Below are 26,141 nucleotides of genomic sequence, written 5' to 3' on the forward strand. Positions count from 1 at the left end.
AGCATCGATTATGATACCAAAATGAGAAGACACCAGCCTCACTTTGTTTTTTTCTTCCAAGAAAGTGATATTTGGGTGTATGATGTTAAAAGTACCATGACTGATACACGACTACTAGAAGCATACATATTCCTGGGGAACTTGATTTCTATCCTCATTGTAATATCAGTAATAATGACAGTGATAAGGATTTTTGTATAGCCCTGGGCAGTGAGGACATCTGCATCCCTTATTTAAAAAATTTGGATTAAGGAAAAAGAAGATTTGTAAATAACATATAATCCCTTAAAACTGAATTTTATTATAAATGTTTTAAAACACCAATCATTTGTGTAAAAACACATATGTGACACAAGACACAATAACTAAATAACCCTGGGTATGACCCTACATGTCCCTACCTAACTGTGGAGGTTAGCACCCTACAAGAAACGATTGCTTGGCGCCCCCACTCAGCGATGTCTATCCCAATCTGTCCTTATTAGACCCTATAACTGAATGAAGGTGGGAAAACGAAAAGCTTTAAAAGAGATGAATTATAGCTTAAGAGACAAATAATTAATTCAAATATAGGGTAGATACTCAGGGTATAAAGGGATATATACTTATAATAGATAGTATATCCCTCTATTTAGAAAAGGGGGAATGATATCCCTACAAATCCTCAACACCTTTCACACTGATGATCCAATATGAAAAAATAGCCCATGCATCGATACAGATGCATTAAGCACACATCATTAAATGTAGACAAAATCCATATTCATAGTGAGATGTTTGCAAATAATAAGGGGAACTTATCCCGTCCAGATGGATTCGCCTCAACGCATTTCCCCGTTCGTTCGGTTCATCAGGAGGTCTGGTGTGGTCTATGTAAAGCCACAAAAATGTGTCCAGATAGAGGAAGCATACCTGACTGATTTCATATAAGGAGGGGTTAAATATCCCTCCATAGAACCAAGGCGCAAATCGGAATCATGGATATAATACCCACCTGAAAAAAGAATCAATTAGGTCTCTCCATAAGTCCGTCCCTCAGCGTGCCGCAATGGCGGACGACATGTGCTTGAAAAAAGATTTACCGGAAACTTACAGCATACCACGCCGTATTACGTTCCACAGTGGAGCGCAAGGAAGTAGATCCATTGACATTTCATACACTTCCGATCATGCGCAGAACTTGCGGCATAGCTTGTCAGATTGCGTACCATGATGGAATGCAAGGAAATAAATCCCTTGACCTTTAGTATCTTTCTGGTCATGCGCAAATCAGTGCGTTTCAAGCTGGCACACATGGGTATATCCCTGACCGGGTATTGTTGTTGTATTCTATCATTTCTTATATACAAACTATTAGAATTACTATAAGGTGTAAGTATAAAGGGTCTTACTGGTCCAATTATGATAACTGTTACTGATTTTAGAAGCTTTTAGATCTTTAATTAAGGCGGAGAGAGCCACAGGTATACAATAATAAATAATAGAGCCACAGACATTACAAGAATAAAGTCTTATTAATAGAGAAGCCAACAAGTCAAATTTATTGGACAGACCAGGCCAAGAAAACTATTCCAAAGAATCCCAAAGAAACTGTGGGACCAAAAAACAACAAACATATCAGCTCATAAGGATGTTAGTATAGCGACTAGAATATGCAGATTAAATAAAGCAAGTATAAGAAAGGCACTCATTTAGACCCCCAGGAGACAAAGATTGCATCCTGAAAATCCATTCTGCCTCACGTTTCATAATTGTCTTATCAAAGTCACCCCCCCAATACCATCTCCAATGCTGCCAGTTTTGATGAACTTCGAGCCACTATAACTTCAGTTTCTAGAATAGGAGCGAATCGATTTGAAGGACCCAGTCCAGCGTCAGTAATCTGTTGCCACCGAACAGGTGCCCTGATAGACCCTTCTTACCAGCCAGAATTCCCAGCTCCTCTTTTGATTTAGCAGGCCTGGTATGACGTCGTTGTTGTGGTGTAATGCATATCATAGAATCATAGAATCATGTCAGGACAACTAATCAACGTAACAGCTGGGTGGGAACGGCAGCAGTTAAATGGCGGTTTTCCGGACTCCCCTCTGATGGCCACAGATTACTGAACCAGGTCTTGAGTATTGATTTGCATCACCTCTGTCAATTTTCTGTTCTCATCTGACAGGAGCAGAATCCGGTGTGGTCTGATCCGTTTTTGAAGTGTTTTCCACTTAGGGTTAGGGATCATGTAGACATCCGTGAAAATAAGTCCAAGCACCGACCGCTAATGCACAGACTATATGTGACTCTCCCGACTTGGGCATGACAGTCTCATAGAAATATATGAAGCTATCACACTCGAGACACAGCCAGTCCATGCAATAGTGGTCAGAGATCGGACCGATTTCCACAGATGTCTGCATGAGACCTTAGTCTTTTGCTAACATGTTAGTGTTCGTCACCCATGTGCTGGCCGTTTTTTAATGAATAGTACATGAACACAATAACTTCAATGGGTCGTTTCACATGTTTATTTTTTGCCGATGTTTGCAGAAAAGGAGATGTCCTACTTGTGGACATCTTTGTGGACAATACTCACCCATTTAAGTGAATGGGTTTATGAGGAAACAGCACATGGATGCCATTCATGTTGATGAGTGTTTTTTTGCTTTTGCGTACCAGAAAAATCAAAAGATCAAAAATAGATAAAAACTGGTCCAATACAGTGATCAAAAATTATCCGTTTGTCTGTATATATGAAAAATCATGGACATATGAATAAGCCTTAAGTCCACGCATAGCAGGTCTAAGGATTTTCCAGCTATTTTTTCTCTGCAAAATTGCTGGATTGCTAGCAGTGAAACATCTCTGATACAACAGTTCTTGACCACATAAGAAGAAACCACATCACTCAAACTGGATCAAAGTGAACCTTCTTTATTCATCTATTGCACAGGAAAACCGAGACGTTGCAGATCATTTTCTCAAGCTGATCACGAGTGCACAAGCTGACATATACAGCTCTCAAAACAAATTGTGTAAAAAAAAAATCAAGGCAGCAAAGATTGAGACAGAGATTCATTGTCAAAGAAAGTAAAAATGATCCAAAAATATTCTTCCTCTACATAAACAGTAAGAAGCTAAAAATGATGGTAAATAGAACCTAGACAGGAAGAATTGAGCGGAAAAATGCTCTCTGAGCGCTGTAGATAGTCGTATCGTGGTTTGTGTGAACAAGAATGAATTGTGCTCACCTGAGCAGGTCATGCAATTCAGGCACAATACTACAAGTCGCTGTAGACAAATGGGAAAACCTTGAATGGTATGCCGCTCATCTAAGACATGAGGAGGGAAGCTTTCCTTGCCCAGAGTAGTTCCTCCATGTGAACGTTTTGCAAAACATGGAGATCCGGAAGCATTTCCATATGTGGAAGCGCATCCTGTTCTCCATTTTTTTATTTTTAAATTATACTGTTAGCCCCCTCAAAAATAATCTACACGAAATGGTGGAAAAGGATGAGCACGGTCGTGACCAGGCCTGTGCGGGTGGGGATCCAGCAGACACCAGCACAAACTTCAACTGGATGTGCGATCTCCGATGCATATTCAGCTGAAGCGTATTGCGGTGCAGAGACACGTTGTTTTTTAACCCCTTAGTGACAGAGCCAATTTGGTACTTAATGACTGAGCCAATTTTTACAATTCTGACCACTGTCACTTTATGAGGTTATAACTCTGGAACGCTTTAACAGATCCTGCTGATTCTGAGACTGTTTTTTCGTGACATATTGTACTTCATGATAGTGGTAACATTTCTTCGATATTACTTGCGATTATTTATGAAAAAAACGGAAATATGGCGAAAATGTTTACAATTTTGCATTTTTCAAACTTTGTATTTTTATGCCCTTAAATCAGAGAGATATGTCACAAAAAATAGTTAATAAGCAACATTTGCCACATGTCTACTTTACATCAGCACAATTTTGGAAGCAATTTCTCATTTTTACAACACCATTTTTTTTTAGGGACCACATCACATTTGAAGTCATTTTGAGGGGTTTATATGATAGAAAATAACCAACTGTGACACGATTCTAAAATCTGCACCCCTCAAGGTGCTCAAAACCACATTCAAGAAGTTTATTAACCCTTTACGTGCTTCACAGGAACTGAAACCATGTGGAAGGAAAAAACGAACATTTAAACTTTTTTTGCAAACATTTTAATTCAAAACCATTTTTTCGATTTTCACAAGTGTAAAAACAGAAATTTAACCATAAATTTTGTTGTGCAATTTCTCCTGAATATGCCGATACCCCATATGTGGGGGTAAACCACTGTTTGGGCGCACCGCAGAGCTTGGAAGAGAAGGAGTGCCTTTTGACTTTTTCAATGCAGAATTGGCTGGAATTGAGATCGGACGCCATGTCACGTTTACAGAGCCCCTGATGTGCCTAAACAGTGGAAACACTCCACAAGTGACCCCATTTTGGAAACTAGACCCCTTAAGGAACTTATCTAGATGTGTGGTGAGCACTTTGAGCCCCCATGTGCTTCACAGAATTTATAACGTAGAGCCGTGAAAATAAAAAAAAAATCACATTTGTTTACACAAAAATGATCTTTTTGCCCACAAATTCTTATTTTCACAAGGGTAACGGGAGAAATTAGACCACAAAAGTTGTGCAATTTCAAGTGACACCATTTTGGAAACTAGACCCCTTAAGGAACTTATCTAGATGTGTGGTGAGCACTTTAAACCCCAAGTGCTTCACAGAAATTTATAAAGTAGAGCTGTTAAAACAAAAAATCATTTTTTTTCCCTCAAAAATGATTTTTTAGCCTGCAATTTTTTTTATTTTCTCAAGGGTAACAGGAGACATTGGACCCCAAAATCTGTTGAGCAGTTTGTCCTGAGTATGCTGATACCCCATATGTGGGGGGGGGCACTGTTTGGGCACCCATCGGGGCTCGGAAGGGAAGGAGCGCCGCTTGGAATGCAGACTTTGATGGGATGGTCTGCGGGCGTCATATTGCATTTGCAGAGCTCCTGATGTACCTAAACAGTAGAAACCCCCCACAAGTGACCCCATTTTGGAAACTAGACACAACAAAGAGCTTATCTAGATGTGTGGTGAGCACTATGAACCCCCAACTGCTTCACAGAAGTTTATAATGTAGAGCCATGAAAATAAAAAAAAAATCATATTTTTTCCACAAAAATGATCTTTTCACCCCCAAATTTTTACTTTCACAAGGGTAACAGGATAAATTGGACCCCTAAATGTATTGTGCAATCTATGCTGAGTACGCTGATACCCCATATGTGGGGGGGACCACTGTTTGGGCACATGGCAGAGCTCGGAAGGGAAGGTGCGTCGTTTTGGAATGCAGACTTTGATAGAATGGTCTGCGGGTGTTATGTTGCGTTTGCAGAGCCCCTGATGTACCTAAACAGTAGAAACCCCTCACAAATGACCCCATTTTGGAATCTAGACCCCCCAAGGAACTTATCTAGATGTGTGGTGAGAACTTTGAATGCCCAAGTGCTTCACAGAAGTTTATAATGCAGAGTCGTGAAAATAAAAAATATTTTTTTTTCCACAAAAAAGATTTTTTAGCCCCCAAGTTTTTATTTTCGCAAGGGTAACAAGAGAAATTGGACCCCAAAAGTTGGTGTCCAATTTGTCCTGAGTATGCTGATACCCCATATGTGGGGGGGAACCACTGTTTGGGCGAACGGCAGAGCTCGGAAGGGAAGGAGCGCCGTTATGGAATGCAGACTTTGATAGAATGGTCTGCGGGCATTATGTTGCGCTTGCAGAGCCCCTGATCAGTAGCGTAGCTACTGGGGGGGCAGAGTGGGCCATTGCCCCAGGCCCAGACACCTGAAGGGGCCCACCGGGAGATCCACTGCTGAGTCTGAGGTGTCAGGGAGAGAGCACACAATGCCGGCTGCAGAGCCTCCCTCCGTGCAGAGTGCAATGTGGTCTCACCTGAGGAATCTCTTCCGGACTGGCAGCAGCAGTTGCAGTTACTTTCTGGCTGTGCAGTCAGTGTGCACGCTTGGTTTGGCTGAGGCACGCTGGGTCCTAGTGCCCTCCGTGCAGCTATCTGGACACTTCCTGGTTCTCCTCACTGTCTGCCTGAAAACTGTATCAGTAAGTGGGGATGGTAATTCGATTTAGGCATATCATGGTCACTGTGGGGGTGAATGTGAGAGGATTGTGGTATTGTGTGGGGCTGAAGTGGGAGAGGAGGACAGGGCACTGTGGGGTAAATGTGAAACGATGGGGGTTGTTGTGGGTGTGCAGGGGGACAGGGCACTCTGGGGGTGAAAGAGAGGATGGTGGTATTGTGGGAGGGGGACAGTGTACTGGGGGTGAATGGGAGAGTTTGAGGGTATTGTGAGGGCTGACGTAGGTGAGGGGGCACTGGGCGGCTGATTATTATTATACTGTTTAATGTTATGAGATATTCACTCCATCATCATCAGCCCAAAGCGCTGCCCCGTTTGTACGCGCGGTGATTCTGCATATATTCATTGACCACAGGTGGAATCACCGCATCCTAATCATAGACTGTTTTATTTATCTTGTGGAGACGGAGCATCTCTACAAGATAAATAGACATGCTGCTGTCTAGAAAGACGCGCCACATGTCCGGTTACGCAGGTCTGACACCTGCATCTATGTACGCATAGAGGAGATGGAATTTCATAAAATCCCCTCCACTATGCTGTAACATCTGGAAGCTGCAGTTTCGACGCTGCGGATGTACACAGTGTCCAATCCCCAGCCAGCAAAAACCCAAGCAATATGCCCCTTGGAAACATACCCTAATAGTTGCTGTCTTGGGGGCTGGAGATGGGGAGGTCGGGGGCTTTTTATTATTGCGAGCTGGGTCTTTTATAAGTATTAGTAAAATAGGCAGAGCAAAGAAGGTTAATGTTACTATAACAAGGATAAGTATTAACATAAGGGCGCAGACAGATGCTGTATAACTCATGTGACGATCGCATTGCAATCCTCGGACTGGCCCTGACACCTCTCCTGACATAAGCTTGACAGCGTGATAAATTACTATGCAACTGTCAGCCTCAGGTCAGGAGAGCCGACGGTCAGTCCGAGGATTGCGATGCGATCCTCACATGAGAAATATGTCCGTCTGTCTGCCCCCTAACAAGTATAACAATACAGTAACCACGGGCTGCATTCTATGTTATAAGAATAAATTGCTTATAATTAAATTATTGAAGGGAACCTGTCACCCCCCCAGGGCCTATTAAGGTAATCCTTCAGCAGCGCTAAGGCTGCATTCTGTGAAGGTGGCTCTTCTGTTTTTGATCCCTAATAACGCTGAAATGTTCACTTTTATAAATTGCATGCCATACCTGTATTGAGTCTGGGGGGTACGTCTTTTGTTCCCGGACACAACCGCCTCCCAGCCGTCCATCATCCCACCGGGCGCCGATGCCTGGGCTCTCATTTTTCGGGCATGCGCCGTGTGCGCTGCCCTGGAACTCACATCAGCTGATGTATTGATATCACGCCTGCATGTAGCGGAGGACCGAGATCCCGCCCCGCAGTGTGTTATAATTTATTCACACTGCGGGGCTGGGAATCTGGCGCTGTGCGCAGGTGGGATCTACTTACATCACTTGATATGAGTTCCAGGGCAGCGCGCACTGTGCATGCCCGAGAAATAATTGCAGAGCGCCAGTGACGGCACAAGACAGAAAGGTAGCGGTGCTCGCTGGGATGATGAACGGCTGCGAGGCGGCTGAGTCAGGGGGAGAAAACGTACCCCGCGGACTCAATACAGGTATTGCGCGCAATTTATAAAAGTGAATATTTCAGCGTTATTAGGGAGCAAAACCCTAAGAGCCGCCTTCACAGAATGCAGCCTTAGTGCTGAAGAAGGTGGCTCTTTTACCTTAATCGGCCCTGGGGGGGTGACAGGTTCCCTTTAAGTTATTAAAGGCTTGGGATAATTGTCTGCAGTCACTTTACAGACTGCCAAATCATGATGGGGTGCACCTGGCGTCATGAGACCCCAAGACCACTGGTGTGATCAGGCGGCCATGCGACCACGTTTGCTATTTGCACGTGTTGACTAGACAAGTTTGACTTCTCTCAATAGAAGAAAATCGTCACATGACCTCCTGCTCTCATCAGCGATGCTGGGGCCATTATTACTGTACATAGGGGGACTCCTAAATATTAAGTAGGCACTTACGAAGCATTGAAGCCTAACTACTGGGTGGCAGATAGTGTTGTACCAACTGTCAGTCTGTCCCGGGGCATCAGTTACAGCCGGCACTCTCTACACACAGAGCGGTGACTGAAAAATGTTGAAGTAATAGTATACACAGTTTGTCAGTCTGGGCCAGGTGGCAAAGATGGGAAAAGTGAATGGCTCCACCAGAAAGAACGTCCTCTGTAAGTCATCATCTATAACTGTACTGTGATCTCTCTATGTCATGCAGGACTGGTATATACCACTATATGGTATTACCGCATGGCGGTAATATCAGTGCTGGTTATTGTATAGAGATTTATTTTCAATAACAGTGCGGTCATCTCCTGAAGTTCCCCTATACCCACCGTAGTTGCAATCATGGTTACCTAGTTAAGGGCCACAGGTGGACACAGACAGAAAAGGGACCATGTGCAAGAACAATATATGGGCCCTTTGCAGCCCAAGAACTTCTAAAAATACAAAATTGCACCTTATTTAGAGGTAGAAATGGGCCCATGTGCTGCCGCATAGTTTGCACTAATGATATGTCCACCTGTTAGGGGCCCACTCACGTTTCGCCCCCCCCTGAGCTGAACCCCTAGCTACGACTCTGCCTGTACGCTACACACTATATACATCGCTCCTGTGTATAATATCACTGGTAATCACTGCATTAATGGTACACTAACACTATATACAGAGCTCCTGTGTATAATGTCACTGGTAATCACTGTATTAACGGTACACTGACAGTATACACAGAGCTCCTGTGTATAATGTCACTGGTGATCCCTGTATTACCTGTACACTATACACTATATACAGAGCTCCTGTGTATAATGTCACCAGTGATCACTGTATTACCTGTACACTATATACTACGAACAGGGCTCCTGTGTATTATGTCACTGATGATCACTGTATTACCTGTACACTATACACTATTGTATATACAGAGCTCCTCTGTATAATGGCACTGGTGATCCCTGTATTACCTGTACACTAAACACTATATGCAGAGGTCCTATGTTTGATGTCACTCGTGATCACTGTATTACCTGTACACTTACAGTATACACTGTATACTATGTACAGAGCTCCTGTGTATAATAGCACTTATGGTAATATTAGTATTGTGATTTTTATCATTTCATTTGTATTATTAATCAGTATTGTAGTATTCGGTCACTATGTGGTGGTAATATGTGGTCTGGTCATGGTGTGATGGTATTTGTCCTTTCTATGTGGAATTATTCACTATGTGGTGGTAATATATGCTCTGGTCATAGTGTGGCAATATTTGCCCTTTGTGTGTGGTATTTTTGGTCATTTTAAAAAATGTATGTGGCACATTCGCTTTACGGAAAAATAAATAAAAATATACCTAAAAAGAGTATTGGATATTTTAAGACACGTTTAATAGGTCAGACTAGAATAGGGCGCTGCCGAAAGAGTCTAACTTGTCTTGGTGGCGGCTTAACAAATCTTTTGGCCAAAACAAAAGCTGCTGACTATGTTTGTGATATGGTGTTCAATGGGAACTGTTAATGTGTGATTGGTGTCGATGTGGTGCAGAAGTGGAGTTTTTCCCAAGAGAGGGTGGTGGGATTGTTTAAGGTTTGAGGGGTGGAGGCAGAGCCTGTGTGGAGTTTCAAGGGGGCCTGAAAATGTTTCCAGTATGGGGCCCTTAAATCCCTGGTGGCAGAGCTGGATGACACTGGAGGTCCCTTCCAACTGTAACATTCTATGATACTCTAAGCGTATCTAATCACAGCACGCGATACACTTAATGTATCTAAGCCCAGCTTGTGATGCAGCGAGCCGCACCAGCTAACGGAATCTGAGCTGCCGTCCGTCCTTGGTGACACTGTTTATTTGTCAGTATCACTGGCAGTCACCAACAAAATGGCTCCTTTCTGTGATCCTAAACTTCATCCTGTCTTTTTTTTGCAAACACCCAGAATGGGCGGGGAGCAGTTACATCACGCCCACATTGACTGCAGTCGTAATATGAGCTAGTTGTACACTAAGTTTTCATTGTATATTTACTTCATTTTTTACTTCATTAACCCCTTCATGACCTTGGGATTTTCCGTTTTTCCGTGTTCGTTTTTCGCTCCCCTCCTTCCCAGAGCCATAACTTTTTTATTTTTCCGTCAATATGGCCCTGTGAGGGCTTATTTTTTGCGGGACGAGTTTTACTTTTGAACAACATTATTGGAGACGCTACGGGTATCGGAAAATGGCGCATTTTTTTTTTTTAGCAAAGTTTGGAATTTGGTTTCACCACTAATATAAAAAGAACCTAGACATGTTTGGTGTCTATGAACTCGTAATGACCTGGAGAATCATAACGGCAGGTCAGTTTTAGCATTTAGTGAACCTACCAAAAAAGCAAAACAAAAAACAAGTGTGGGATTGCACTTTTTTTTGCAATTTCACCGCACTTGGAATTTTTTTTCCCGTTTTCTAGTACACAACAACCAGTGGTATCACTCAAAAATACAACTCGTCTCACAAAAAATAAGCCCTCACTTGGCCATATTGACGGAAAAATAAAAAAGTTATGGCTCTGGGAAGGAGGGGAGCGAAAATGCAAAACCGGAAAAAGCTCTTGGGGTTAAGGGGTTAATGGACATGGAAAATACGGTAGTGTGAACAAGCCCTTACATGAATCCTTAGTTACTCCTGTTAGATGTCTCTTGTGTCAGACAATAATGCATCAGTGGACACAGCGGCTGAGGATGGATGGAAGACAGAGGGGGACTGTAGAGAGAACTCATCCCTACCTCTAAAGTGCATGTCCACTGCTGAGCATAGCGCCCCCTAGTTTCGCATTATCGCTTACATTAGGCCGCCTGCTGACACGAAGATACAATGATGATGTCGGCCTCTCCAGGTTACAGAAGAAGCCGGCCCCGTGACTGATCACTGCACACAGCGCAGCCGCCGGCGCGACCTGACAGCAGCGATGGAAGTGGACAGCAGCACCAAGGAGGGAGGACTGGGAAGAAGAAGGAGGAGGAGGAGAGAGGCAGGGGAGGCGGTGATGTGCTCCAGCTGCCTCCCTGCTGGGGGATCGGCTGCAGATCTCGTCACCTCGCCCAGGGATCTGTGCACCGGAGGAGGGTTGGGGGCATTCTTCTCCCCGGGCAGGCTCCAGGGCTCCTGCAATGTCCGAGGCGGCTGCAGACGGAGGCTCGGTGGTGGGCAGTGTGGCGCCCCAAGGCTCTCCGGCCGTGGTGGTTGCAGCAGCAGCGGCTACGGTTGCAGCCGGAGGAGCAGCCCGGGGAGCGGAGAGTCCGACTGTGGGAGGTGCTGGAGCTGCACCGCTAAAAATCGCTGCTAAAAAGGGGCAGCACCGCTCAGCCCCCCGGGCCAAGAAACTGGAGAAACTCGGAGTGTACTCCGCCTGCAAGGTAACGTGTGAGGAGGAGTATGTGACAGTGACAACAGTAAGGAGGAGTGTGTGGCGGTGACAACACTGTGAGGAGGAGTGTGTGACGGTGACAACAGTAAGGAGGAGTGTGTGACAGTGACTGACAACAGTAAGGAGGAGTGTGTGACAGTGACAACACTGTGAGGAAGAGTGTGTGATGGTGACAACAGTAAGGAGGAGTGTGTGACGGTGACAACACTGTGAGGAGGAGTGTGTGACCCTGACAACACTGTGAGGAGGAGTGTGTGACAGTGACAATACTGAGGAGCAGTGTGTGGCAGTGACAACAAAGTGAAGAGTGTGTGTCAGTGACAATACTAAGGATGAATGTGACAGCAGTTTCATGAGGTCTGTGACAGTAACAACAGTAGGTTCACATTGCGTTAATGGGTGTCCGCTAGCGGACTCCGTTACATGGCGAAATTGTCGCAATTAACGCTATGTCCGTTAGCGCACCCATTGACTGCAATGTGCTAACGGATCTCTAGCGCATGCCATTTTCGGCACACGCTAGCGATGTCCCGTTATTTTCAGACGGACCTCGAACGCTGCTTGCAGCATCCGAGCTCCGTTCCTCGCTAGCGCAGATCGGGCATCTGCGCTAGCGGGATCGCCAAGCGCGATCCCTTTTGGGACATTGCGTTAGCGCAATCCGCTAGCGTATGCGCTAAACGGATTGCCCTAACACAATGTGAACCTATAGGAAGAGAATGTGACAGTGATAGAACTTTGAGGACCAGTGTGTGACACTAACATCACTGAGTAGGAGTGTTTAACAGTGACAAATCATTAAGAGCAGTGTGTGACAGTGACAAAAATGTGAGGAGGAGTGTGTGAGTGAAAACACAGAAGGAGTGTGTGACAGTGAAATCAATGTGAGAAGGAGTGTGTTTCAGTGACAACAGTGAAAGGAGTGATACGCGATAGTGACAACAAAGTGTGAGGAGGAGTGTGTGACAGTGCCAACACTGAGGATTTGTGTAAGGAGGAGTGTGCCACAGAAAACAAAGGAGGAGTATGTGACAAAGACAACACTAAGGGCTGTCCCACACGTCCAGATAATTCCGGTACCGGAATTATCCGTGTCCGTGTGCCCCTGCATTTCTGGTGAACATCAGTGTGGCACACGTGTGCCGCCCGTGTGCCCACTGGGTACCACACGCACCGTGCTGGGTACCACAGGTACTACCAGCATCTGGTGCTGAATCCGCAATTCATATGTTCCCTGCAGCAGCGTTTGCTGCAGAGAAATTATGAATAATAGTGTTTAAAATAAAGATCTATGTGTCCCCCGCCCTCCCACCCCCTGTGCGCCCCCCCACCCCCTGTGCGCCCCCCCCCCCTGTGCGCCCCCCCCGCTGTTCTGAAAATACTCACCCGCTCCCTCGTTGGCTGTGGCTGCTTCCTGGTCTGGCCCCATCTTCTCCTGTATGCGGTCACGTGGGGCCGCTCATTTACAGTCATGAATAGGCGGCTCCACCCCTATGGGAGGTGGAGCCACATATTCATGACTCTAATCGTCGGCCCCACGTGACCGCATACAGTAGAAGGGGCGGCCAGCACAGAACACTGCGAGGGAGCGGGTGAGTATTTTCAGAACAGCAGGGGGGGCGCACAGGGGGTGGGAGGGCGGCGGACACATAGATCTTTATTTTAAACACTATTATTCATATCTTCTATGCAGCAAACGCTGCTGCAGGGAACATATGAATCGCGGATTCAGCACCAGTGGGGGGGACAGCACTTACTGTAGCGCTGTCTCCTGCACGCCACACGGACTGCAAACGGAGAAGGTCCGTGTGTGGTCCGTGTTTTACACGGACCCATTGACTTTAATGGGTCCGTGTAATACGTGCGCTCCCACGAACACTGACATGTCTCCGTGTTTGGCACACGGAGACACGGTCCACAAAAAATCAATGACATCTGCACAAATGCATTGATTTTTATGGGTCTACGTGTGTCAGTGTCTCCGGTACGTGAGGAAATTGTCACCTCACGTACCGGAGCCACTGACGTGTGAAACCGGCCTAAGGAGTAGTGTGCGACAGTGACAACACTAAGGAGGAGTGAATGGCATTGACAAATCTCTGAGAAGGAGTGTGTGACAGTGACAACATTAAGGAGGTAATGTGTGACAGTTCCATCATAGTGTGAGGAAGAGTGTGTGTGTCAGTGAAAATGCTGTGAGGAGTGTGTGACAGCAACAACATCCTGAGGAGTGTGTGTGTGACAGTGTCAACAACGTGAGGAAGAGTGTGAAGTAATACAAAGAAGGTGTGTATGACAGTAACAGTGTGAGGAGGAGTGTGACAGTGACAACACTCTGAGAACAAGTGTGTCACAACATTATGGAGGTGTGTATGGCAGTGACAGCAGTGTTAGGATTGTGTGACAACACTGAATGTGTGAGGAGGAGTCTGTGGGAGGGAAAACAGTTTAAAGGGAGTGTGTAACAGTGACAACACTAATGAGGAGGGTGTAACAGTGACAACACTAATGAGGAAGGTGTAAGGCTACGTTCACATTTGCGTTGAACGTATGCACACAGGAGGAGTTTGTGATGGTGACAAAAAGTTTGAAAATGAGTGTGTGATTGTGTCAACACCTTTTAATTAGGAGTATGTAAAAGTGACACAACTTTGTGAGGATCATAAGGTGCAGAGGTGTGCATAACAGTGCCATCACAGTGTAAGAAGGACTGTTCTAGTAACCTTATGTGTAAAAAGAGGATGTGACAGTGACAACAGTGCGCTCTGCCTGTGAGGCAAGTTATGATCAGAATATTATGCATAGGGTATTTGTTGCTGATACGTCATTATTCTAATGTAATGATAATGCTGTGGACTGACTGATACCACAAGATTGTATGTAGCACGATACCGTACAGAGTAATAACAGACAGGGCAATGACTGTTGGCACAGTTTTATACCAATGTAACAAGAAAGGGTCAACACTGCTGACACAGCATTGTACCTGTGTACTCCTAATAGTAATAATGATAAGTCACACAGCACTTGGTGATGACTAAACACTGAACCGGTGGAATAATAACAATACACTGGGCACTAACAGGACTGTCTCTAACATTGTAATTAAATGCTGACATAGTGTTATACCAGGGTACCAGAGTAGTAGTAAGAACACGCTGGGCACAGATTGCTGCCACAACATTTTACCAGCATAATTTGTATCTATCAACAAAATGCAAAGTGAATGAACAAAAACTAAATCTAAATCTCATCATGATTGGTGTGCCGACCTCAAAGCATCAATTCTAGGTACGCTTGCAGACAGTTTTTGATGTATCTCGGCAGGGAGGTTGTTCCAAACATCTTGGAGAACTAGCCACAGATCTTCTGTGGATGTAGACTTGTTCAAATCCTTGACTCCTCATGTAGTACCAGACAGACGTGATGATGTTGAGATCAGGGCTCTATAAGGGCCATATCATCTCTTCCAGAAATCCTTGTTATTCTTTACTCTTGAGGAGTCTTAATGACATTGGCTGAATGTTTGGGGTTATTGTCTTGCTGCACATTAAATTTGAAGTCTTCCTGATAGAGAAGTATCGGCCTGTATTTCTCAGCATTGAGGACACCTTTAATCCTGACCGAATCCCCAACTCCATTTGCTGAAATACTGCTCTAAGCTTGCAGGGATCCTCCACCATGCTTCACTGTTGCCTGCAAGCGCAAATTATTAATTATACCGCTCTCCAGCCCTTCGGCAAACACACTGCCTTTTGTTACTGCATAATATTTCAAATTTTGCTTTATAAATCCAGATCTCCTGCTGCCATGTTTTTTTGCACCCCAGATCTTATCTTTTCATGCATTGTAAGACATTTGGCCTTGTTTTATTTTGAAGGTGGTATTGGGGTTTGGCTGCAATTTTTCTATGAAGACCATGTCTGGCCAGACTTCTCTGAATAGTAGATGGGTGTAGCTGGGTCTCATTGGTTGTTGCAGTTCTGAGCTGATGCCGCTGCTGGACAGCTTCTGATTTTCACGGGAAGTAAGCATAATGTGTCTTTACAAGTTACCTTGGCCAGCCACTACGTCTATGGACCTTAATATTGCTCATGTTTTGAGATTGACCAGCACATTGTGAAACCCTAGTCTGCTTTAAAATATTTGCAGTATATCTATCTTGTTCCTTCTCGTGGTGCTCAGTCTTACATAGTGTGTGACCTGTGGCATGAACCTCTCTTCCATAACCGTACCACTGTAGCAGAGTTTGGCTGTTCCTCACCCAGTTTTAAACCTTCTACACAGTTGTTTATGTTTCAGTTGATAAACTGTTTCAACCATCATATTGTAATGATGATCATTATCACTTGTTTGGTATGGTTGGTTACACCTACACCTGACTACAGTCCCTTACTTGGTGGAAGTTTACCTACAATAGGAGAGTTGGTGCTTTGATACAGTTTTTAAGGCAAAGGCAGGTCACCCCATATATCGATTTTATTCAGATTTCTCTTTTGTTAATTCACGTTGTATTTTGTTAATTGACAAAAAATAACCTATTAGCACTTCTATGTTTTAAAACATTTTTAATTTGACACATTTTTTCCACACCTGCCTAAAACGTTTGCACAGTACTGTTAGTATAGATCAGGGGTGGGGAACCCCAGGCCCCCAGGCCATTTACGCCCCTCGATGACCTTTTATCAGGCCCCCGAGCAGATTCTCAGGGACCTCATTCTTGAGCAGGAAGATGTATTTTGATTGCAACCAGCTCATTAATTTCTTCTTGCTCTGTTAGCACACACACGCAGTGTTCACTACTGAACACTGAAGGGCATGCAATGGAAGATTACGTCCTGAAACCAGTGCTAGAGTCAGGATGTACTTTGTGGGCGGAGTTTGTACGGCCCCCGAAGGATGGTATAAATATCCAAATGGCCATTGGTAGAAAAAAAGATTCCCCACCCCTGGTATAGAGAGAGGCAAGCTTCAGAGATATGTGCTTATATAGGGCCATATAGTGGCATACATCCTACAGTACATAATAATCTTTTGGATGATGCCTCTATGCCTTTAAAAATGCATACCGACATAAATGAATGTTAAAGGGCTCTCTTGGTCTTTGTTAGGTGAATAGGTGCCCATGGGTACATTTGACATATGCACCGAGAGTTTTTTGGTTATGGGAAATTGTAGCTATTTTGAGAATTTTCATTGATTTCTGTTAAAGTAGACTGACCGTACTTTAACTTTTTACATGCTGTTCTTGAAACCTCTCCAATGGAAATAGGGGACTTGGTTCTCCCATGTCTCAAAATGGACAGGCGTCCTATTCAGCAGACTATAGAGTGTACGCAGATATGAGTGTATATCAGTTTGCTTGTTCGGTAATATTGATCATTTGATTTATCTTGTATGTTAATCCCTTAACCCCTTCACCCCCAAGGGTGGTTTGCACGTCAATGACCGGGCCGATTTTTACAATTCTGACCACTGTCCCTTTATGAGGTTATAACTCTGGAACGCTTCAACGGATCTTGGCGATTCAGACAATGTTTTCTCGTGACATATTGTACTTCATGATAGTGGTAAAATTTCTTCAATATAACTTGCGTTTATTTGTGAAAAAAAACGAATATTTGGCGAAAATTTTGAAAATTTCGCAATTTTCCAACTTTGAATTTTTATGCCCTTAAATCACAGACATATGTCACGCAAAATACTTAATAAGTAACATTTCCCACATGTCTACTTTACATCAGCACAATTTTGGAACCAAAATTTTTTTTTGTGACTGAGTTATAAGGGTTAAAAGTTGACCAGCAATTTCTCATTTTTACAACACCATTTTTTTTTAGGGACCACATCTCATTTGAAGTCATTTTGAGGGGTCTATATGATAGAAAATACCCAAGTGTGACAACATTCTAAAAACACCCCTCAAGGTACTCAAAACCACTTTCAAAAAGTTTATTAACCCTTCAGGTGTTTCACAGGAATTTTTGGAATGTTTAAATAAAAATAAACATTTAACTTTTTTTCACACAAAATTTATTTCAGCTCCAATTTGTTTTATTTTACCAAGGGTAACAGGAGAAAATAGACCCCGAAATTTGTTGTACAATTTGTCCTGAGTACGCTGATACCCCATATGTGGGGGTAAACCACTGTTTGGGCGCATGGCAGAGCTCGGAAGGAAAGGAGCGCCATTTGACTTTTCAATGCAAAATTGACTGGAATTGAGATGGGACGCCATGTTGCATTTGGAGAGCCCCTGATGTGCCTAAACATTGAAACCCCCCACAAGTGACACCATTTTGGAAAGTAGACCCCCTAAGGATCTTATCTAGATGTGTGGTGAGCACTTTGATCCAACAAGTGCTTCACAGAAGTTTATAATGCAGAGCCGTAAAAATAAAAAATCATATTTTTTCACAAAAATGATCTTTTCGCCCCCATTTTTTTATTTCCCCAAGGGTAAGAGAAGAAATTAGACCACAAAAGTTGTTGTGCAATTTGTCCTGAGTACGACGATACCCCATATGTGGGGGTAAACCACTGTTTGGGCGCATAGCAGAGCTCGGAAGGGAAGGAGCGCTATTTTACTTTTCAATGCAAAATTGACTGGAATTAAGATGGGATGCCATGTTGCGTTTGGAGAGCCCCTGATGTGCCTAAACATTAAAAACCCCCACAAGTGACACCATTTTGGAAAGTAGACCCCCTAAGGAACTTATCTAGATGTGTTTTGAGAGCTTTGAACCCCCAAGTGTTTCACTACAGTTTATAACTCAGAGCCGTGAAAATAAAAATTCTTTTTTTTTTCACAAAAATGATTTTTAGCCCCCAGTTTTGTATTTTCACAAGGGTATCAGGATAAATTGGACCCCAAAAGTTGTTGTCCAATTTGTCCTGAGTACGCTGATACCCCATATGTGGGGGGGAACCACTGTTTGGGCGCATGACAGAGCTCGGAAGGGAAGGAGCACCATTTGGAATGCAGACTTAAATGGATTGGTCTGCAGGCGTCACGTTGCATTTGCAGAGCCCCTGATGTACCCAAACAGTACAAACCCCCCACAAGTGACCCCATATTGGAAACTAGACCCCCCAAGGAACTTATCTAGATGTGTTGTGAGAACTTTGAACCCCCAAGTGTTTCACTACAGTTTATAACGCAGAGCCGTGAAAATAAAAATTCTTTTTTTTTTCACAAAAATGATTTTTAGCCCCCAGTTTTGTATTTTCACAAGGGTATCAGGATAAATTGGACCCCAAAAGTTGTTGTCCAATTTGTCCTGAGTATGCTGATACCCCATATGTGGGGGGGAACCACTGTTTGGGCGCATGACAGAGCTCGGAAGGGAAGGAGCGCCATTTGGAATGCAGACTTAAATGGATTGGTCTGCAGGCGTCACGTTGCATTTGCAGAGCCCCTGATGTACCCAAACAGTACAAACCCCCCACAAGTGACCCCATATTGGAAACTAGACCCCCCAAGGAACTTATCTAGATGTGTTGTGAGAACTTTGAACCCCCAAGTGTTTCACTACAGTTTATAACGCAGAGCCGTGAAAATAAAAATTCCTTTTTTTTCACAAAAATTATTTTTAGCCCCCAGTTTTGTATTTTCACAAGGGTATCAGGATAAATTGGACCCCAAAATTTGTTGTCCAATTTGTCCTGAGTACGCTGATACCCCATATGTGGGGGGGAACCACTGTTTGGGCGCATGACAGAGCTCAGAAGGGAAGGAGCGCCATTTGGAATGCAGACTTAAATGGATTGGTCTGCAGGCGTCACGTTGCATTTGCAGAGCCCCTGATGTACCCAAACAGTACAAACCCCCCACAAGTAACCCCATATCGGAAACTAGACCCCCCAAGGAACTTATCTAGATGTGTTGTGAGAACTTTGAACCCCCAAGTGTTTCACTACAGTTTATAACGCAGAGCCGTGAAAATAAAAAATCTTTTTTTTCCCACAAAACTTATTTTTTGGCCCCCAGTTTTGTATTTTCCCAAGGGTAGCAGGAGAACTTGGACCCCAAAAGATGATGTCCAATTTGTCCTGAGTACGCTGATACCCCATATGTTGGGGTAAACCCCTGTTTGGGCACACGGGAGAGCTCTGAAGGGAAGGAGCACTGTTTTCCTTTTTCAACGCAGAATTGGCTGGAATTCAGATCGGATGCCATGTCCCGTTTGGAGAGCCCCTGATGTGCCTAAACAGTGGAAACCCCCCAATTATAACTGAAACCCTAATCCAAACACACCCCTTACCCTAATCCCAACAGTAACCCTAACCACTCCTCTAACCCAGACACACCCAACCCTATTCCCAACCGTAAATGTAATCCAAACCCTAACCCTATCTTTAGCCCCAACCCTAACTGTAGCCCCAACCCTAGCCCCAACCCTAGCCCTAACCCTAGCAATAACCCTAGCCCTATCACTAGCCCTAACCCTAGCCCCAACCCTAGCCCTAACCCTAGCCCCAACCCTAGCCCCAACCCTAGCCCTAACCCTAGCCCCAACCCTAACCCTAGCCCCAACCCTAGCCCCAACCCTAGCCCCAACCCTAACCCTAGCCCTAACCCTAGCCCTAACTCTAGTCCTGACTCTAGTCCTAACTCTAGTCCTAACTCTAGCCCTAACCCTAATGGGAAAATGGAAATAAATACATTTTTTAATTTTTTTATTTTTCCCTAACTAAGGGGGTGATGAAGGGGGGTTTGATTTACTTTTATAGCGGGTTTTTTAGCGGATTTTTATGATTGGCAGCCGTCACACACTGAAAGACGCTTTTCATTGCAAAAAATATTTTTTGCGTTACCACATTTTGAGAGCTGTAATTTTTCCATATTTGAGTCCACAGAGTCATGTGAGATCTTGTTTTTTGTGGGACGAGTTGACGTTTTTATTGGTAACATTTTCGGACACGTGACATTTTTTGATCGCTTTTTATTCCGATTTTTGTGAGGCAGAGTGATCAAAAACCAGCTATTCATGAATTTCTTTTGGGGTAGGCGTTTATACCGTTCCGCGTTTGGTAAAATTGATAAAGCAGTTTTATTCGTCGGGTCAGTACGATTACAGCGATACCTCATTTATATCATTTTTTTAATGTTTTGGCGCTTTTATACGATAAAAACTATTTTATATAAAAAATAATTATTTTGGTATCGCTTTATTCTCAGGACTATAACTTTTTTATTTTTTTGCTGATGATGCTGTATGGCGGCTCATTTTTTGCGGGACAAAATGACGTTTTCAGCGGTACCATGGTTATTTATATCAGTCTTTTTGATCGCGTGTTATTCCACTTTTTGTTCGGCGGTATGATAATAAAGCGTTGTTTTTTGCCTCGTTTTTTTTTCTTTTTTCTTACGGTGTTTACTGAAGGGGTTAACTAGTGGGGCAGTTTTATAGGTTGGGTCGTTACGGACGCGGCGATACTAAATATGTGTACTTTTATTGTTTTTTTTATTTTATTTAGCAAAAGAAATGTATTTATGGGAATAATATATATATATTTTTTTCTTTATTTAGGATATTTTTTTAATTTATTTTTTTACACATGTGGGGAATTTTTTTTTTACTTTTTTACTTTGTCCCAGGGGGGGACATCACAGATCATTGATCTGGCAGTGTGCACAGCACTCTGCCAGATCTGCGATCTGCTGTGCAGGGCTGCAGGCTTACCAGCGTCTGCTCTGAGCAGACACTCGGTAAGCCACCTCCCTCCCTGCAGGACCCGGATGCCACGGCCATCTTGGATCCGGGACCTGCGGCGAGGAGGGAGGTAGGAGACCCTCGGAGCAACGCGATCACATCGCGTTGCTCCGGGGGTCTCAGGGAAGCCCGCAGGGAGCCCCCTCCCTGCGCGATGCTTCCCTATACCGCTGGTACACCGCGATCATGTTTGATCGCGGTGTGCCGGGGGTTAATGTGCCGGGGGCGGTCCGTGACCGCTCCTGGCACATAGTGCCGGATGTCAGCTGCGATATGCAGCTGACACCCGGCCGCGATCGGCCGCGCTCCCCCCGGGAGCATGGTTTTGTTTGCTTGCAATGATTGTTTTAGCATCAGGAGCTTATCACTGCTAGGCACAGCTGTGTGCATGCTAAACCGACACGCCACTTCCTGTGATAGGTACCTCACTGTCTATGGACTTGTACATACAACTCGCTTTCTCTGCTCTGCTGCATTCCTAACTCTAAAAACTCTGATTGTGTCAGAACAGCTGCACCCAGTAAACCAGCTGATACATTGCTGGATTCGGCTTCTCTTTGCCTATATCCGGCTGCTCTCAGATGAGGTAGCAAAAACATGCTGACAAATTCCCTTTAATTCTTGTGTCAATTCTGAGTCGTGACCTCCTTGCAGAATATTATTAGAAACACAACGTGGTATTTTTTCTAGTTGTCCCACTTCCCTTTTGAGGTTCAATCTTTTGCCGCATTGAAAATATCAGCTACATCCAGACTATGTGCTGGGCCATAATACTGACTCAATGATCATGTTTTCCATGAATGTATTTAGTCTGGTCATGAAAGGGAAGATAGCCATGCATTCATGTGTGAAGGTAAATCCAGCATGTTATGTAACACAAGTCCTGGCAGCTATTACCTTGTATACGGCAGCGGATTATTGACCTATCAGAGTGAGGGTGGCAGAGTCGTGTGTTGTATTTGGGATCGTTTCCTGGACAGCTGTAATTATAATACATGTCTCAGATAATTGCAGTACCTCGTTATACAGGCCAGCGCCGGAGATTCCAGAAATGCTCCACATTGGGTCCATCATGTGAGCAATGTGGTGTCACAGCTACAGCGCTGGATAAATCCTATTCCTCACCGAGGCTGTATACAGGATCTGGTTTAGTCTGGCACTTTTTAATAATAAGCTCTGTGTCTGTATAATAATAATAATCTTTATTTTCATATAGCGCTAACATATTCCGCAGCGCTTTACAGTTTTGCACGCATTGTGTCTGTACTAAGGGACAGATCAAGAGCGACATTCAGAGAAATTTGTAGTTCTGAAACACTTTAGGGTATGTTCACATTGGTTAGGTAAATCAGACTGCTTCATTTTATAATATCAGCACTTTGGATGTAATTTTATGTCATCTGATCCACATGATCAGTTTGTTAAAGGGAACCTGATAGCTGATGCATAATGGCCGATCCACGGGCAGTATGCATCAGGCACTGGCTGCACGATTTAAGCCATATATGTTTAAGTCTGAAACACTGCGGTATTTCAGAGAAAAATATAGTCTGAAAGCTGGCGGGAGACTAGTCAGGCAGATGACCCCCACGCACTCTGCTTTAGGCCTCTTTCAGACATCATCATATCCGTACGTGTGGTGAAGTTTTCACACATACTAGAGACTCCTAAACACATAGACCCATTCAAGTGAATGGGTCTGTGCACATGTCAGTGTGTTTCCATGGACCGTATGTTCGTGAGCAAAACCGCTGACATGTCCGTTTTTTAACAGCAACACGGGTCGCAAAACGTCCTGCACACGAATGACACACAGGGATATAATCAGTGTGACACGCATCGGCGCATGAAAAGCAGTGGTACAGTTAGTACTGTTCCCTGCTGCTGGAGACGACTCTCATCACCTGCTCTGCCGATGCGATCAGCATGAGCAGGGAAGAATGATGAGAGTTACATTCAACTGATAACAGCGAGAGCAGGTGGCTGCTGATGGGACTATTACTCCCATGAGCCAACACATGCTGCTGCTAATAACAGTGAAAGCAAGCGGTGGCTGATGGAAATATTTATCAGCCGCCACCTGCGCTATAAACAAAAAAAAAAAAAAAAGGTGTGTTTCCTTATATTTTTGATAACCAGCCAGGCAAAACTGACAGCTGCAGGCTGCAACCCTCAGCTGTCAGCTTCAGCAGGGCTGGTTATCTAGAAGAGAGGGGTCCCCACTCCGATTTTTTAAATTATTTAAATAAATAATAAAAAAAATGGTGTGAGATCCCCCTCATTTTTGACAACCAACCTTGCTAAAGCAGACAGCGGGGACTGTTATTCTCAGGCTGGTAATGGACCATGGATATTAACTCCCCAGCATAAAAGTAGCAGCCCGCAGCCACCCAGAAAAGGCACATTGATTAGATGCACCAATTTTGGAGCTTTGCCTGGCTCTTCCCACTTGCCCTGTAGTGGTGGCAAGTGGGGTAATATTTGTGGGGTTGATGTCACCTTTGTATTGTCTGGTGACATCAAGCCCACAGTGTAGAGACACAGGGTAATGGGTGCCGCTGACCTAACTGTCTTTAGAAAGACTGCATGCACCAGGGCTCATGCCATTGAACACATGCGCGCTCTCCCCATGGACAGAACGCTACTCAGACAACACAGGGTGAGGGTAAAACAGTGTGGCATTGATTTATTGAACTACCGACACACAGAACAGTCCCAGCAAATACCTAAAATGGTGCAAATTAGAGAGTCTCATCCTCCCGCTGACTTGCCGGGATTAGAGCTGCTTCCAGGGCCAATTACCCCCACCAGTGGCTCCCCTCATTTGGTGGGCCCTCACAGAGAGGAGATAATGACAAGCTTAGGAAGCTGACAGTCCATTGACATACCAGACCAGGTGACTTGATTGTACCTGGATTCTCTAAACGTCTTTGATGGTTCAGTGATGGTCAATTAAGCAGCTCTGTATTTCTTCAGTTAGAGCCATGATGCCATGGCTACTGTAAGGCCATGTGCACACGTTCAGGATTTTTCGCGTTTTTTTCGCTATAAAAACGTGATAAAAACGCGAAAAAAACGCTAACATATGCCTCCCATTATTTACAGTGTATTCCGCATTTTTTGTGCAAATGTTGCGATTTTTTCCGCGAAAAAATCGCATCGCGGAAAAAAAAGCAACATGTTCATTAAAAATGCGGAATTGCGGGGATTCCGCACACCTAGGAGTGCATTGATCTGCTTACTTCCCGCACGGGGCTGTGCACACCATGCGGGAAGTAAGCAGATTATGTGCGGTTGGTACCCAGGGTGGAGGAGAGGAGACTCTCCTCCACGCACTGGGCACCGTATAATTGGTCAAAAATAAAAGAATTAAAATAAAAAATAGTCCTATACTCACCCTCGATGTCTGCCCGCCTCACCGCTGCATGCTGCCACTTCGGTTCCTATAGCTGCTGTGCGGTGAAGGACCTGTGATGACGTCACTGTCTTGTGATTGGTCGTGAGCGGTCATGTGACCGCTCACGTGACCGCTCACATGACCGTGACGTCATGGAAGGTCCTGCGCGCACAGCAGCTATAGGAAGAGGAACGGACGCCGCTGAGGAGATGTCTGGGTGAGTATAAGCATTTTTTTTTTTTTTTAATTATTTTTAAACATTCTATCTTTTACTATAGATGCTGCATAAGCAGCATCTATAGTAAAAAGTTGGTCACACTTGTCAAACAGTATGTTTGACAAGTGTGACCAACCTGTCAGTCAGTTTTCCAAGCGATGCTACAGATCGCTTGGAAAACTTTAGCATTCTGCAAGCTAATTACGCTTGCAGAATGCTAAAAAAAGCGAAAAAAACGGAAAAAAACGCAAAAAAAAAAATGCGGATTTCTTGCAGAAAATTTCCGGTTTTCTTCAGGAAATTTCTGCAAGAAATCCGGACGTGTGCACATACCCTAATGTGGAGACTCCCTTAAAACAGCCAGATCCTCCTTTTTATAGTTCACAACTTCTCATTCAGGCATACCACCACATTCTTGGGGGAAGGTGGAAGGAGGCCATCTCTCACTGCTGGAGTGTTCAAACAACATGCATAGATTGTCCTTCACATTTTCAGAGCACCAATGGATCATCAACATATTAACAAACATTGTGCCTTTGTTTCCCAAAGTTAGTAGAACAATACTAGGACTGCAATACTAGAACAGATACAACAGCTGCTCAGCAGCCAGTCAACAAATGGCAGCCATTGAATGTTAATTCAGTGACAATAAGAGTCAACATTCATTTTCACATGAACTCTAGCTCATGTTCCGCCTACTGAAATAATACATTTGGATAATTCAGATTAAATTTTGTGTCGCCCCACACGGGTTAGTAATGGAGAGGCGTCTATAAGAGAATACCAGCCCCAGCTGTCTGCTTTACCAAGGTTGGTTGTCAAAAATGAGGGGAGGCCACACGACTTTATAAAAAAAAAATTATTTAAATAATTAAAAAAATCGGAGTGGGGACCCCTCTATTTTTGATAACCAGCCTTGCTGACAGCTGTCATAAAAAATACAGGGAAACCCAAGCCATTTTTTTACATTTATTTATTTATAGTGCAGGCGGTGGGTGAGGATTACTCCCATCAGCCGCCGCCGCCTGCTCTCGCTGTTATCAGTTGAATGTAACTCTCATCATTCTCCCCTGATCGCTGACAGAGCAGGGAAGAATGATGAGAGCTTTCTTCAGCACTCGGCGCTGAGGAACAGCGCTAACTGTACCGCTGCTT

At 44.2% G+C, this 26,141-nt stretch overlaps 2 protein-coding genes across 2 annotated transcripts in view; one reads left to right on the forward strand and one right to left on the reverse strand.

Moving 5' to 3' along the window:
• PP2D1 (protein phosphatase 2C like domain containing 1) overlaps positions 1-8,286 on the reverse strand; it is a 29,062-nt gene extending 20,776 nt beyond the window's left edge. The window contains exon 1 of the mRNA XM_077271886.1: positions 8,224-8,286. The gene's annotated coding sequence lies outside the window, so the exon portion shown is untranslated. The remainder of the gene's footprint in view (positions 1-8,223) is intronic.
• Positions 8,287-11,260: 2,974 nt separating this feature from the next.
• The window catches only part of KAT2B (lysine acetyltransferase 2B), a 128,982-nt gene continuing 114,101 nt past the window's right edge, over positions 11,261-26,141 (forward strand). Inside the window, exon 1 of the mRNA XM_077268888.1 lies at positions 11,261-11,645. Within this exon, the coding sequence (XP_077125003.1) occupies positions 11,400-11,645 (246 nt within the window). The 5' untranslated portion in view covers positions 11,261-11,399. The remainder of the gene's footprint in view (positions 11,646-26,141) is intronic.

This window comes from Ranitomeya variabilis, chromosome 6, assembly GCF_051348905.1.
Source record: "Ranitomeya variabilis isolate aRanVar5 chromosome 6, aRanVar5.hap1, whole genome shotgun sequence".
NCBI classification, from domain to species: domain Eukaryota; kingdom Metazoa; phylum Chordata; class Amphibia; order Anura; family Dendrobatidae; genus Ranitomeya; species Ranitomeya variabilis.